This window comes from Canis lupus, chromosome 21, assembly GCF_003254725.2.
Source record: "Canis lupus dingo isolate Sandy chromosome 21, ASM325472v2, whole genome shotgun sequence".
Taxonomy (NCBI): Eukaryota; Metazoa; Chordata; class Mammalia; order Carnivora; family Canidae; genus Canis; species Canis lupus.
In genome coordinates this window covers 34,960,147-34,974,794 of record NC_064263.1, presented here as the reverse complement: position 1 = coordinate 34,974,794, position 14,648 = coordinate 34,960,147, and the positions used below count along the sequence as shown (strand labels likewise).

The 14,648-nt window shown below is 38.4% G+C and overlaps 1 protein-coding gene across 5 annotated transcripts in view; it reads left to right on the top strand.

Moving 5' to 3' along the window:
• Positions 1 to 14,648, top strand: part of GALNT18 (polypeptide N-acetylgalactosaminyltransferase 18) — a 338,094-nt gene that overhangs the window by 240,821 nt on the left and 82,625 nt on the right. For all 5 annotated transcript variants that reach the window (XM_049098823.1, XM_025459490.3, XM_049098824.1 and 2 more), the window contains one exon: positions 1,558 to 1,672. In XM_049098823.1, coding sequence (XP_048954780.1) covers positions 1,558 to 1,672 — 115 coding nt within the window. The remainder of the gene's footprint in view (positions 1 to 1,557; positions 1,673 to 14,648) is intronic.

The following is a 14,648-nucleotide window of genomic DNA, read 5'->3' as shown; positions in this document are numbered from 1 at the left end:
GTCTATGGAACATGAACCCATCCTGAATAAAATGCTGTGATTTGAAAGGAGGAGGGGCAGGGGACCGACCCAAAGGCTGCAGAGCAGCCTCCTGCATCAGCATTGTCCCAAGAAATGGCTTACAAAAGAGCTGTTTCTCCACCTTGATGAGTTTCCAGTGTCAAAGATGGGTCCATTTGCACATGACTGACCGTTTTCTCATAACTGAGGATTCCTCATTTCATTTTCTCTCTCTTCCCCTGCGAATCCTTCAGCCACCAGCTGATAAAATGCTATGCAAGGGCTAGAAATGGTAGCTGTGTGCGGTGTCATTTGCGAAAGTTAATGCTCTCAGCAGAGAAGCAGCCCACATGCACTCACGCTGATTCTCCTAATGCGAATCACTCTAGTGAAGTCTCGTGCTTCACTAGGCACCTGCACACAGCCGGTGAGCCCCGCGCTCACACTCTCACTAAGGAAAGGCCCCCCAGCTCCTGGACCGACTGTTGCTGTATTGCTCTGGCCTAAGACCCAGCGATAGAAAAGCCCTCGCAGCTGGCTCTCTCCCTCTACTGCCCCTTCTTCCTTCTGAAACTAGCCTTTTCTCTATAGCCTGCATCGATGGGTGGTCCCCACCTTGCCATCACCCAAACCACAAAACCAGCTGGCATTCATATTTCTCCTTCTCTCTCACCTGTTCATCTGTTTTCTAAGTTCTGTTGATTTTTACATTAAAATGTGTCTTTAAACAGTCCCCCTCTCCATTCCTGATACTCTCGTCAAGGACCTCATCATTTTGCCGTAGACATAGCAATGAGCTTCCCAACTGGATTCCTGTTGCCACTCGGCCTCCTCCAGCCACCCCACAGCTACCCAAGGATTCTTTTAAAAACACAGATCTGTTTGTTCTCTATATTTAAGAGTCTGGATTTTTGTCTCTTTGTTTTCCTTGTTCATTTATTTTGTTTCTTAAATCCCATATCTGAGTGAAATCATATGGTATCTGTCTTTCTCTGACTTAAGACTTATTTCTGCTCATTCCAAAGTCAGCTGAAAATTCCTCACTGGCACCCCTTTGCCTCCAGATAAAATCCAAATCATTTACTATGCTCTCCAAAGCCCCAGCTAATATTTCTAAGTGAACCAGAGTTGATGTGCAAAACCCAAGCTGGGGAAGGGTAAGGAGTTAGCCTGGGTGCCGAGGTAGAAGCAGAGACTGGCTGTGTGATTCAGAATTCAGGCGTCAGGGCAGCTAGAGATGCAGATGCTCAGACCAGGCTGGTGGGGTGAGCACTATTTCCTGGGATTGGTTACATAGGCAAGCACCCCCTGGAATGACAACTGGCCCCAGGACAGGAGCTCTTGCTGCTGCCTTCAAGAAACAGCCTCCCTAGAGCAGCTGGTGAAGGTGGGCCTGGGAGGGCCCCTCGGAGAACAAGGCCCATACCAGCTCTAGTGGCAAAGGAAGGAAGAGGAACAGATCCTCCTGGAGGAAGGCACCACTGCTAGTATTCCTCTGGCCATCCCCAGGAAGCAGCCCTTCCACTAACTGCTGGCCCATCTCCCACATCCCTGTAGGAGCCCTGCCCTCATCGGCTGCTTTATCGTGGATCGGCAGTACTTCCAGGAGATTGGCCTACTAGACGAAGGCATGGAGGTCTACGGAGGTGAGAATGTCGAGCTGGGGATCAGGGTAAGTAAGAGTTCTTGCCCAGAGGACTTGGCTGAGCTCCCTGAAAGCTGAATGAGTCAAGGATGTGGAGAAATGGGACTCAAGGCTGAGGGTCACAGATGGATTCTGAATGTTTAGTCCCTAACCTTGCTCCATGTATGTGATCAGGACTGCTTGGAGATGGGATAGAGTCAGAGGAGGGGACCTATAGCATTTTCGAGAAGAAAAGCACTTCAGAAACTGCTTTGTCTAGGACTGGGGACGTGGGACAGTCAAGCTCCCCTCTATGGGAACAACCTCTTTGATAAAACCAAACACAGGCTCCCCAGAGCTGAGCAAAAGTGTGTTCCAGGAAGAGACCTGTAGGCATCTAGGAGTGGCTGGACTAGAGTGACCCTCAGAGTAACCTTCCTTTGGGATTTCTCACTCTGATATTCCCAGCCTCCTCCACAGTGCCCCAGAGAACTTTCCTAAAGACTTTGGCAAGAGAAGGCTGTAGGTGGGTGCCCAGGTGGCTCATTTAAGCATCTGCTTTGGCTCAGGTCACGATCTCAGGGTTCTGGGGTTGAGCTCCACATCAGGCTCCCTGCTCAGTGGGTAATCTGCCTTTCCCACTCCCTTTGCCCCACCTGCTCATGCTCTCTCACTCTCTGTCTCTCATAAATAAAAAATAAATAAATAAATAAATAAATAAATAAATAAATAAATAAATAAAATCTTCAAAAAAAGAGAGAGTGGGGAGGGCTACAGGGAAATACACTCATGAAGTATAAAAGAGCAAAACACAGCCAGGCTCACTCCATTCTGTTTTCTGACCCCACCATGTGCTGGTCAGCTAGTCAGGGCTGTTCATTCCTCATGCCATTCTTTGGAGGTAGCACCATCCTGCCCCAAAATAGAGGGCCTTTTGCAGCTATCATCACATGATATGAATCCACAATAGGCATCATTTAATTTCTCATCCCACAGGATCATTTCCTAGGCTCTGGCTCTTTCTCCTGGGCCCATGAAAAGATAACTCTAAAATGACACCCCACCCCCATCATATCTGAGAGACACATGAGGTCCCCTGGTGGTTGGCAGGAATGTGATAGTGGATACAATGAAGGACCTCATCCTAGAGGGAAGCCCACCCCTCTGTCCAGGTTGTGGTCCTACCCTCACAAATAATCCAACATTCAAGCTGTGGCTTGTCTCCACAGTGGTCCCCATTTTCCAGTCCATGGGGATCTTAATTGAAGCAGCCTGACATATCCCTGTGTGACAGCCCTTGGAGAGGACCTTGTACCTGCTGGTGTTCATAGCAATCATCCAAGATATCCCTCCTCACTGCCAGCCCTTCATGCAGACCACCCCAACATCTGGCTGGTTCCGATGAATGACGCCACTCTTGGCTTCAGTATCGGTATCTCCAGTTCCCACTCAAAGACTTCAGCTTGGATACACCCTCCTCTTACCTCTGACTCCCTTAGACCAATGGGCAGTCTGCTGACCCTGGACAGACCTCACCCTGCCCCAAAGAGAGACAGGGCACCTCCACTGAGTCTTTCATAACATCTGCAGTGACCTGACTGGCACTGTGTGGGCTGGCCTTACTGCCCCGACTTAATCCTAGGGCTCTGAAGACTGGCAGCAGGAGCAAGTTGTTCTGAAGCTGACCTTAGAGAACACTTGGAGTCTGGGCCTGGGTGAGGCTTTCAAATACATGTTAAAGATCTTTGGGTTTTGTGTTCAGGGTGTAAAATACAGGATAAAATGTTGTCTGGCATTTCTCCTTCTCTACCTCTTCCCTCCCACTTGACAGAGATGACGTGTCATAGTAGTTGAAGGAAAGGTGGTTTTTCAAGCAGAGACCCAACAACCTGTTGGCTGGCAGAGCTGTGAACAGAAGGAGGAGCTAGTTCATTGGAATTCCAATTTCCCCCTTAAGGGATACAGAACTGCTCATCATCTCCAAAATGACTTTCACATGTCACGTGGTTATTAGCATCTTCCTTTCGTGTTTTAGGAATCACATCTCAGTGCCTCACTTTCCTTATCTAGGAGTCCCTTGGATAAGGAAGGAGCCCCTGCAATTACTCCACAGGATTGTTTGTAAAAAGGACAGACACTGCTTTTCTCACTTCTTTGGTTCACAGACAACTTATTCAAAGTCCTTACCCATTTGGAACACAGAAAGGATTTTTTGCACAGTTATTCACTACCTGCTCTGGCATCTAAGTATGCCATCCGTCTACATCCCTAAAAAGTAGTTGTTATTATAATCCTTTTTATTCAGATGAGGGAATTGTGAAATTAAGAACTAATGTATGTTGTCAAGGTCATACCACTTATAAGAGGTAGAGAAAAGATTCAGCCCCAGATCTATATGATGTGAAAGCCTAGAAAGATATACCACAGTGATCTAGGGATAAAAGACCTATGAGCATCACCCACAAAAGTATTTCAGTGTCCATGCAGTAATTCTACTCTATTCAGAGTTCTATCTACTGAGTCACTATTTAAAGCCTTATTCTTATTTTGTGCTCATTTCTAATAAGCCTTTTTTTCCCCCTGGATTCTAATTCCACAGCTCAGTGGAAAAATGAAGGGAGTTCCTATGGGCAAGCAGAATGAAAAGAGTGAGAAATAAGCCCTGATGTTGAATAAGAGACAGAAAGATTGTACAGATGATGGCTATAAAAAAGTAGAATATACAAGAGAGCATTCAAGAGGTGGTAGGAAATAAAGAAATTTTTAGAGACAATAAATAAATTGAATTGACTCCCTTCAAAAATGTTGAAGTTCTAACCCTCTATAGCTGTGAATATGATCTCATTTGGAAATAAGGTCTTTGCCCATGTAATCAGGTTAAGATGAGGTCATACCGGGTTACAGCAGCCCTAATCCAATATGACTGGTGTTTTTAGAAGGAAAATTTGTGGACACAGGCAGGTACAGAGGGCGGCTGACCATGTGAAGATGGAGACAGAGATTGGAGTAGAGCCAAAGAGTGCCTGGGGTCACCAGAACCTGGAAGAGGCAAGGAAGGATCCTGCTCTAAGGCTTTGGAGAGACCATAACCTTGTCAACACCTGAGTTTAGACTTCTAGCCTCTAGAAGTCTGAGAGAATAAATCTGTGGTTTTAGGAGATCCAGCTTGTGGTGCTTTGTTATAACAACCCAAGGAAATTAATACTGAGACTAAAATATGAATGAAAATAGGAACCTAGAGAAATCCTAAATATATTATATTTGAAGAACCTGGTGACTTTAATTTCATAGAGTTTCTTAATTTCATAGAGTACAGAGGACAGGAACAAAAGCCTCAGAGTTTCCAAACCTGAAGAGTCTCACCAAATAACCCCCTGGCTCCCCACCATACCTCCCATAAAACTGGTATTTCAAAGACCAATTATTTCAGGGTAAGATGAGCTAGAAATACTCCCACTCTCACCCCCAATGTTAAGGTAGAAATACTCCCACATTCATACTCAATTTTATGCTGATGAGAGGAAAAACTCTCCTCTGTGAATCCCTCCCTTGGATTTATAACATAAAATCAAAATACTTCATGGTCCAGAAAATCTCAAGAGTAGAATTAAACTTAAAGTTGTTGGAAGTTCTTAGGCATCTACAAAAATGTATACAAACCCTCTCTGGGGAAAGACCTCTTTAACCCAGGCTATAAAACTTCCCATAGCTAGAGTTTCAAGGAATGTGAATTCACCTTAAAAAAAAAAATCACAAAACAAGGGAAAAAGAAAGCACTAAAAGCAAAAGCATTGGACAGACAAGTTTGTTCTACAAAATCTTGAAATATTGATTCTATCAGACACAGGATATAAAATAAGCTATATACTAGCTTCAAAACAAAAATAGGAGATTGGTAGGGTGCCTGGGTGGCTCAGTTAGTTAAGCATCCAACTCGAATTTGGCTCAGGTCATGATCTCAGGATCATGAGACTAAGCCCCCTGTTGTGCTCCATACTCAGCAGGGAGTCGGCTTAAGATCCTCTGCTTCTGTCTCTCTCTCTCTCTCTCTCTAAAATAAATAAATATTTAAATAAATAAATAAGAGATTGGAAATATAAATAAGAAGAAAGAGACTATTAAAAAGACCAGTTGTATTGATAAAAATAGAATTTCAAACATAATAAATATAAAAATGGGGATGCCTGGGTAGTTCAGTCAGTTGAGCACCAGACTTTTGGTTTCAACTCAGATCATGATCTCAGGCTCCTGTGATGGAGCCCTCATGGGCTCTGAGCTCAGCAGGGAGTCTGCTTGAGATCTCTCTCTTCCCTTTCCCTTTGCCCCTCCTTCCACTTGTGCATTCTCTTTCAAATAAATAAATAAATCTTTAAAAAGATGGAAATTATAAATATAATGGAAAAATATAAAATGGAAATTAAAAGCTAGGTAGATGGATTAAACATCCAGATGGATATTGTTAAAGGGAAAAACAGTAAACTGGAAAATATGCCTAAAGAAATTATTCAGAATCAGCCCAAAAATACAAAGAAAAAATTGAACAAAACAACAAAACAGAGATTGAAAGATGGGTAGAATTGAGGGAAAGGGTCTAATATCTTAGAATTCCAAATGGAGATGGTAAGAAGCGAGGATTAGGCAAAATCAATATTTGAAGAGCTAATTACTAAAAATGTACCCAAGTTGATGAACCCTCAGATTCAGGAAGTCAGTCTGTCCAACGTAGGATAAATACAAATATATCCACACTTAGACATGTTATCATGAATGCTAGAGACAAAGAGGAAGATCTGATAGCGGTTAGAAAGGAAAGATAGACTACAGAAAAATTAATGATAGTTAGAATAACAGTGGACTTTTCAGTGACAATGGAATCCGGAAGACCATGAGATAATAGCTTAAATAATCTGAGAGAAGGTAATTCTGAACAGGTACCTGGGCAGTTCAGTGGTTGAGCATCTGCCTTTGGCTCAGGTCATGATCCCAGGGTCCTGGGACTGAGTCCTACATCAGGCTCCCTGCAGGGAGCCTGCTTCTCCCTCTGCCCATGTCTATGCCTCTCTCTGCATGTCTCTCATGAATAAATAAATAAAATCTTAAAAACAGAAAGAAAAGATTTGTGAGTTTACATATGTGTGTGTGAGTATATATGTATATATACTCAATAAAAATATCTTTTAAAAACTAGAGTAAAAGAAAGTCATTTTCTGAAACACAAAAACTGCAAGAGTTTGCCACAAACAGATCCTCACTAAAATGAACTATAAAGGATACATTTTAAGAATAAGGAAAATGATCCCAGAAGGAAATCTGAGATAAAAGAAAGATACTTAGCTCAAAAAGTAGTACATTTATGAGTAAATCTAAAGAAATGTTGATGGTAAATAACACTACAGTAATGTCTCATAGGATTATTAAAACCACAATGCATGATGACAATTGCAAATAAGTTGAGAGAGGGTGATTGTAATTAGAGTGTTCTAAAGTGCTTATATGTTAATGAGGGTGGAAAGGATACTGGTTGACTTTCAGTTTTGATGAAATAAGCATATTAAAGTTTCTAGGGAAGGCATGAAAATCATAGATAGAGAAAGTATAACTTCAAAGTTATAGAGGGGAAAAATAAAATATGAAAATGGTAAGAAAGGGAGAAACAGAAACAAAGGATGGTACAAAGAGAAAACATATGAGGTGGTAGAAATGAATCCAAATACATGAGTAAATATAGTAAGTTACAGGGACTAAGTTAAAAGGCAAACATTTTAAAATTAAATTTTTTAAATTATCTGTAGGCTATTTATAAGAAATATGTCTGAAATGTAATAATACAGAAAGGTTAAAATCTAAATGGATAGAAAAATTAATAACAGGCAAATGCCAATGAAAAGAAAGTTGCTGTAGTTATATTAATATTAGAAAAATACCATTACAACATGTCCTGGTACAAAAAGAGATTTCTACAATGTGTAGTTCATGAGGAATATATAACAATTATGAACTTTTATGCACCTAACAGCACAGCCTTGATTTATATAAAGTAAAAGTTGACAGAATTACCAGGAGACATCAACAGCTCCACTGATATAGTGGAAGATTTCAATAAATTTCTTCAAGTAAATGATATACCAACACAATTAACAGTTTGAATCTAATAGGATATAGAAAACACTGCATCTAAGAACTATAAGATTCAACAAATTTCAAGGATTAACATTTTATAGAACATGTTCTTTGACCACAATGGAATTCAATTAGAAATCCACAACTAAAAACTATAGACAAAAGCCACACTTTTGGAAATTATGAAACATTTCTAAAAAACTCATGGTCAAGAAAGAAATTATACTGGAAATTTGAAAATATTTTGAACTAAATGATAACAAATATGCTACATATTACATTAGGTGAAATTCAGCTAAAATAGCAATTAAGAAAAGTTGTAAATTAAAACAGTATGGTACTGGCACAAAATCAGACACATGAGTCAGTGGAACAGAATGGAGAGCCTAGAAATAAACTCACACATATACAGTCAATTAATTTACAACAGAGGAGTCAAGAATACACAACAGAGAAAGGACGGTCTCTTCAATAAATGGCATTGGGAAGACTGGGAAGCCACATGCAAAAACTGGACCACTTTCTTACACCATACACAAAAATTAATCCAAAATGGATGAAAGATTTGAATGTAAGACCTGAAAGCCATAAAACCCATAGAATAAAATGTAGACAGTAAGCTCCTTAACATAGGTCTTAGTGATGATTTTTGAATCTGACACCAAAAGCAAAAGCAAAAAGCAGAAATAAACAAGTGGGAATGCATCAAACTAAAAAGATTCTGCATAGGGAAGGGAATCCATAATGAAATGAAAAGCCAATCTACTGAATGGGAGAAAATATTTGCAAATCATATATCTGATAAGAGATTAATATCCAAAATATATAAAGAACCATATAACTTGATAGCAAAAGAGCAAAAAATCCTATTTAAAAATGGGCAGAAGATCTGAATAGACATCTTTCCAAGGAAAACATCCAGATGGCCAACAGACACATAAAAAGATGCTCAACAATATTCATCATCAGGGAAGTCTAAATCAAAACCACAATGAGGGGATCCCTGGGTGGCGCAGCGGTTTGGCGCCTGCCTTTGGCCCAGGGCACGATCCTGGAGACCCGGGATCGAATCCCACGTCGGGCTCCCGGTGCATGGAGCCTGCTTCTCCCTCTGCCTGTGTCTCTGCCTCTCTCTCTCTCTCTGTGACTATCATAAATAAATAAAAATTAAAAAAAAAACAAAACAAAACCACAATGAGATGTCACCTTATACCAATCAGAATAGCTATTATCAAAATGAAAAGAAATAACAAGTATTGCAAGGATGTGGAGAAAACAATCTTTGTGCACTGTTTATGGGGATGTAAATTGGTACAGCCACTATGGAAAACAGTATGGAGGTTCCCCAAAAAATTAAAAATAAAAATACCATGTTTCAGCAATTCCACTTGTGGGAAAACAAAAAACAGTAACACTAACTTAATAGGACATATGCACCCTATGTTCATTGCAGTATTATTTACAATAGCCAAGATAGGGAAACCACCAAGCATCCAGCAATGGGTGAATGAATAAAGAATATGTGATATATATACTTATAATGGAATGTTATTCAGCATAAAAAAAAAAACACATGAAATCTTGCCATTTACAACAACCTGGTTGGACCTTAAAGGTATTATGCTAAGTGAAATGAACCAGACAGGGAAGACAAATACTGTATGATCTCACTTATATGTGGAATCTAAAAAAAAAAAAGAAAAAGAAAAAAGAAGGAAGGAAGGAAGGAAGGAAGGAAGGAAGGAAGGAAGGAAGGAAAGAAAGAAAGAAAAGGAAGGAAGGAAGGAAGGAAGGAAGGAAGGAAGGAAGGAAGGAAGGAAGGAAGGAGAAGAAAAACAAAAAGAAAAAATAAGCTCATAGATACAGAGAACAGATTGGTGGTTGCCAGAGGCAGGGGGTGGGTTATGGGAAAAATGGGTGAACGGGGTCAAAAGGTATGAACTTCCAGTTACAAAATAAATAAGTCATGGGAATATAATGTACAGCATGGTGACTATAGTAAATAATACCCTATTGCATATTTAAAAGTTGCTAAGAAAATAAATCTTAAAACTTCTCAACACACAAAAAGAATTTTTGTAACTGTATAAGGTAATGGATGTTAACTAGACTTATTGTGGTGATCATTTCACAATGTATACAAATATTGAATCATTACATCATACACCTCAAAAATTAAATTAAAACATTTTGCAAAAAATAAGAGAAATTGTATAGTATCCCATTCTTGGAAAGAAGAGCTGAATGTCAATGAGATGAATATATAAGTAGTTAGAAAAAATATCAGAACAAAAACTAGATGGGGGCACCTGGGTGGCTCACTAGTTGAGTGTCTGCCTTTGGCTTGGGGCATGATCCCGGGGTCCTGAGATCAAATCCCACATCAGATTCCCTGCAGGGAGCCTGCTTTTCCCTCTGCCTATTTCTGTGCCTGTCTCTGTATCTCTCATGAGTAAATAAACAAAATCTTAAAAAAAAATAGAAAAGAATAAAAACTAGATGAAAATAAAGATATGAACATAAATTAATGAAATATATATTATATGACATAATTCATTCTGATATATAATTCATATCTGAGATATATAAAAGATATATATATATATATATATATATAAAAGAAATAACTAGTAAAGCCAAAGCTTGGTTCTTTGAAAAGGCTAATCAAACTGACAAACTTTTACTAGGTTTGAGAGAGAGAGAGAGAGAGAGAGAGGTGCCACAATCACAAATAAATAATATTAGGAATGGAACAGGAGAAATGATTACAGTTGATACAGAGATTAAAACAGGAAGAGTATACTATTAACAAGTTTATTTAAAAACTTGAAAACTTAAAGAAAACAAACTTATAGAAAAATATAGCTTATAAAAACTGACACAGGAAGAAATTAAAACTAAAACTGTTTTATAACCATTAAAGAAGTTGAATCAGTAGTTTAATATATTGTCACAAATAAAAAATTAGAATGATGGTCATCATCAAGCACTGCTAAACTTCCAAGGGACCAAAATATTCCAAACTTATGCAAGTTATTTAAACATAGAGTTCAGAATAGATACTAAATGACCAAAACCACAGTGGCTTGGATCTCTTCTAGGGCCAAACATCCAGGCAGATCCCTGGGTTTATAGAACAAAACCATACAGCACAATTTTATATATTTTATATAAAAAGATTTTTATGTAAATTTTATATGTAAACATATATATATTTTACTTATAAATATATATATGTTTATATGTTTAAGAGAGAGAGTGGGAGATGGGGGGAGTGGGAGGTGCAGAGGGAGAGGGAAAGAGAATCTTAAGCAGGCTCCATGCCCCATGCAGAGCCCCACACAAGGCTAGATCTCACGACCCTGAGATCATAACCTAGCCAAAATCAAGAGTCAGACACTTAACTGACTGAATCACCCAGGCACCCCAAGCACAATTATTGGATGATCTTAATCATAGTCCTGAGACATAAAGAAAAATCTAAATCATATTGTGTGTACTCCGTTCAAGAAAACAAAAGGAGCATTACACATATTTAAAAATTTCCTTGGAAAATGTAAAACTTATTAAATTTCTGATATTGAAAGAGACGACTCTTCAGCTACATGGAATTGCCATAAGGAAACATCTGGAAGCCTGGCCTATTATTCTTTGAAGTTAAATTCTTCAATATAAATAACAGCTGTCTCCACCTTTCTGGAATGGAAGCCGTAGAGGTAGGAAAGGGAGGGAAGACTACTACCGCTGTGCCAATGCCCTTCCAGTGTCCAGAGCAGGCAGCTGGAGGAAAGAGCTCTCTCCTCTCCATATTGGCCCTAGCTGTAGATGACTCCACTGGGTTGAGCTCTCTGGAATGTAGCACAGAGAAGAGTCTTCCAGACAGGACTCTGTTGGACACCCATTTGGACATATCTGCAAGTCACCAACTCCTTGTCTGGATGTCCAAGCTTTACTCACTTGGGGCTTCTTAGTGGCATTTTAGACTCTCTGTCTTGGAACATTCACTATCATCATTCTCTTTAAAATATGGTCTCCTATTATAATGCCTCTTGAACAGCTTTTTCATCCTCTAGGCTGACTGACCTTTTACCACCTGCTCCAAAGCCTGGATGATTGCCTTTATTGTGGCTCACTGAGATAACCCAAACCCTCGTGATGGCCTTATGCAATTTTCATTGCTCTTGCTTAGCTTCATCTCAAGGTCTAACTGAGTATAGAATCTCTCCCTGTGAAGGATCCTCTCTCTTCTCCCTATGTAACCGAGCAACATCTAGGACAATAAAATATCCAGCTGACTGGCTCCACATATTGGCCCTGGGATCACTAAGGAATCAATCAAGCTCCTCCTTATCTGGGTATCCTTATTTAATAGCTTAATTAAGCAGAAATTTGCATTGGAGATTTCTCTGTACCTCAGATAGTGACTTTATTCTATTTCTATGACATCTTTTTATTGCCCTTATCTACCAGTGTGCATGCCCTCTCTTAAATTTTCATTCTTAGCCAAGAAGAATCTAATATCTCTCTATACCCTAAGAAAATACCAATGGCTATTCCACAGGGCATGTGGGATGAAGGAAGCAAAGCAGGTTAAAAGTATTATAAGATTAAAAACATTTATATTGGTCAAAAAAGTAAATTCATTCTTATGCTTTATTGTCTCATTACTATAATCATTATTTTAACAACAAAGCAAGAAATTAATTTAAGTACTTTGTGAACTATAAAGGGCTCTATACAAAACATACAATCATGTTACACATGCATATATATATATATATGTAACATAAATATACTACCATGCAGTTTATATGGTGCTTTATTTTTTTAAACATGTTTAAATTTATGTTATTATAGTCCTATTAAACTTTATTTGGATGACACTCTGGAATCTATGTTGTAAGCAAAGAAAACTTGGTTCAGGCTGACTTATAGAGAAAAGGAATTTATTAGAAGGTCATTGGAGATTTCAAAGAATTAATAAGAAATCTAGAGACACAGATTCAGAAAACAGACAGGAACCAAGAGAAAATAGAAAGACCCATAGCCAAAACCAGCTGTTAAGAAATAGTATGTTTAGGACTGACCCCACTGCCATGATTAGGTGGCTCTGCTTCTGAATACTGGGCACCATTGCTTGGGTCTTGGTGATGTTCACCAAAATTCAAAGTCCTTATTGAAAACATACAGTTGACTAAACCTAGGTTATATACCCATGCTTCAGCTTCCGGGGGACAGAGACAGATCATCTATGCCTCCTTTCAGTTTCCTTAGGCTCATGAATTACGTGAGATGTGGTCCTTTATATAGCAAGGGGATTTAGAACTGAGTTCAAAAGTCGTCTGCAATAAGTAATCTAATATCCAAGGTATTGTGCTCCATGTTCCACATAGTTTATCAGAAATAGGATCTAAAACAAAAACAGAAACAGCTCTGTATTATGGACAATTTCAGACATATGCAAAAATAGAATGATATAATAAATTGCCTTGTATCCATCACCCAGTTTCAACATTGTGAATGCACAGACAATTTTGGCTCTCCCAAAATCTCCAATCCTCCCCCAACTTCAATTATTTTGAAGCAAATCCCAGACAGTGTATCATCAAAAAATATTTCAATATACATCTAAAATAGATAAGAATTTTTTAAAGAATATAACCACAATACTATTTTCAGTTCTAAAAGTGTTAAAAAAAATTCCCTAATACCATCAAATATTATCAGTGTTCAAATTTCCCTAATTGTCTTATCACTTTTTGTTTTTCAATTTGTGTGTTTGAATCAAAATCCAATAGGTTAATATGTCTTTTAAGTGTCTATTAACCTACTGAATTTCTCTCTCTGTCTCTTTTTTTTCGTCTTGTAATTTATTTTTAAAGAGATCAGGTCATTTGTCCTATAGAGACTCTCATAGTCCAGATTTTCCCAATTGAATTTCCCTAATGTCATTTAACATGTCCTTCTGTCCTCTATATTTCTTCTAGATTGGTAGTAAGATCTGGAGATGTAGGTTCAATTTTATAGCAAGAATATTTCATAGGCCATATTTGTATGCTTCCATCATGAGGTACATAATGTCTAGTTGTCTCCTCGTTTGCGATGCTAGCACTCATTGCTGAATATTGCCTAGATCCAATAATTCACTAGGGCTTGCAAAATGATGGTATTTTATTTTTACTTTTCTTCCTCATTTATTAACTGGAAAAACTTTTTTCTTTTTTATATGTGTATTTTTATTTGAGTATAGTTGACACATAATGCTACATTAATCTCAGGTATGCAACATAGTGATTCAACAAGCTTATATATTATGCTGTGTTCACCACAGCATAACTACCATCTGTCCCAATACACCACTATTACAATATCATTGACTATATTCCTTATGCTGTGCCTTTTATTCCTGTGACTTATACAAAGAGACATTTACAATCATCCGTTTTTGGGTTGCCTAAAAGTACAATAAAGTTCATCTGGAAAAGTCAGAATAAACAACTTTATAACAGCTTTCAAAATAATGAATTGATTCTCTACCATCTTCCAAAGGAGACCAATTAGTCTTTTTAGTATTATTATGAACTTATGGATTTAAATATATTGGATGTATTTCAATTCATTACATTTAATATCCTTCTTGATTTGCATATTTTCCCCTTTGGCCATTGGTAACCTATGACATTAGTTCCTGAGTCCTTTTGATTCTTTAGTGGCTTCCATGCCATCAGGATGTTCCAGGCTCATCTATACATTTCCTATTCCAAATCTATAATCAGTGATTTCCCTAAGGAGTCCAGTTCTCTTTTAGTGACAAATGGTATTTAAAATCACAGTCTGAAAAGTAAGTAAGTAAATAAATAAATATTAAGAAATAAATTAAAATCACAGCCTGGGCACTTAGGGA